Source organism: Penaeus monodon, chromosome 22, assembly GCF_015228065.2.
Source record: "Penaeus monodon isolate SGIC_2016 chromosome 22, NSTDA_Pmon_1, whole genome shotgun sequence".
In the NCBI taxonomy this organism is placed as follows: domain Eukaryota; kingdom Metazoa; phylum Arthropoda; class Malacostraca; order Decapoda; family Penaeidae; genus Penaeus; species Penaeus monodon.
Window position 1 is genome coordinate 11,018,117 of NC_051407.1, and position 215 is coordinate 11,018,331.

The 215-nt window shown below is 51.6% G+C and overlaps 1 protein-coding gene across 1 annotated transcript in view; it reads right to left on the minus strand.

Moving 5' to 3' along the window:
- Nucleotides 1-215, minus strand: part of LOC119587332 (organic cation transporter 1-like) — a 23,263-nt gene that overhangs the window by 3,636 nt on the left and 19,412 nt on the right. Inside the window, 1 exon segment of the mRNA XM_037936080.1 lies at nucleotides 11-83. Coding sequence (XP_037792008.1) covers nucleotides 11-83 — 73 coding nt within the window.

A 215-nucleotide genomic window follows, 5' to 3' on the forward strand; every position in this document is an offset into this window, starting at 1 on the left:
CCCAACTTACATTGAGCAGGATGGTCGCGCACTCTTGTATTCTTCCTTGGGACAGCAACCAACGCGGGGACTCTGGGAGGTACCTGCTCATGGGGATTGAGGAGTGAGGGCGTTGGACGTGGATTGCGTCATGGCAATTGGGAGGAGAAACGTGAGGTAATGGGGTTAGCTGATGATGGAAATGGTAGAAGGATGTGGGAGAATGAAGAAATAGA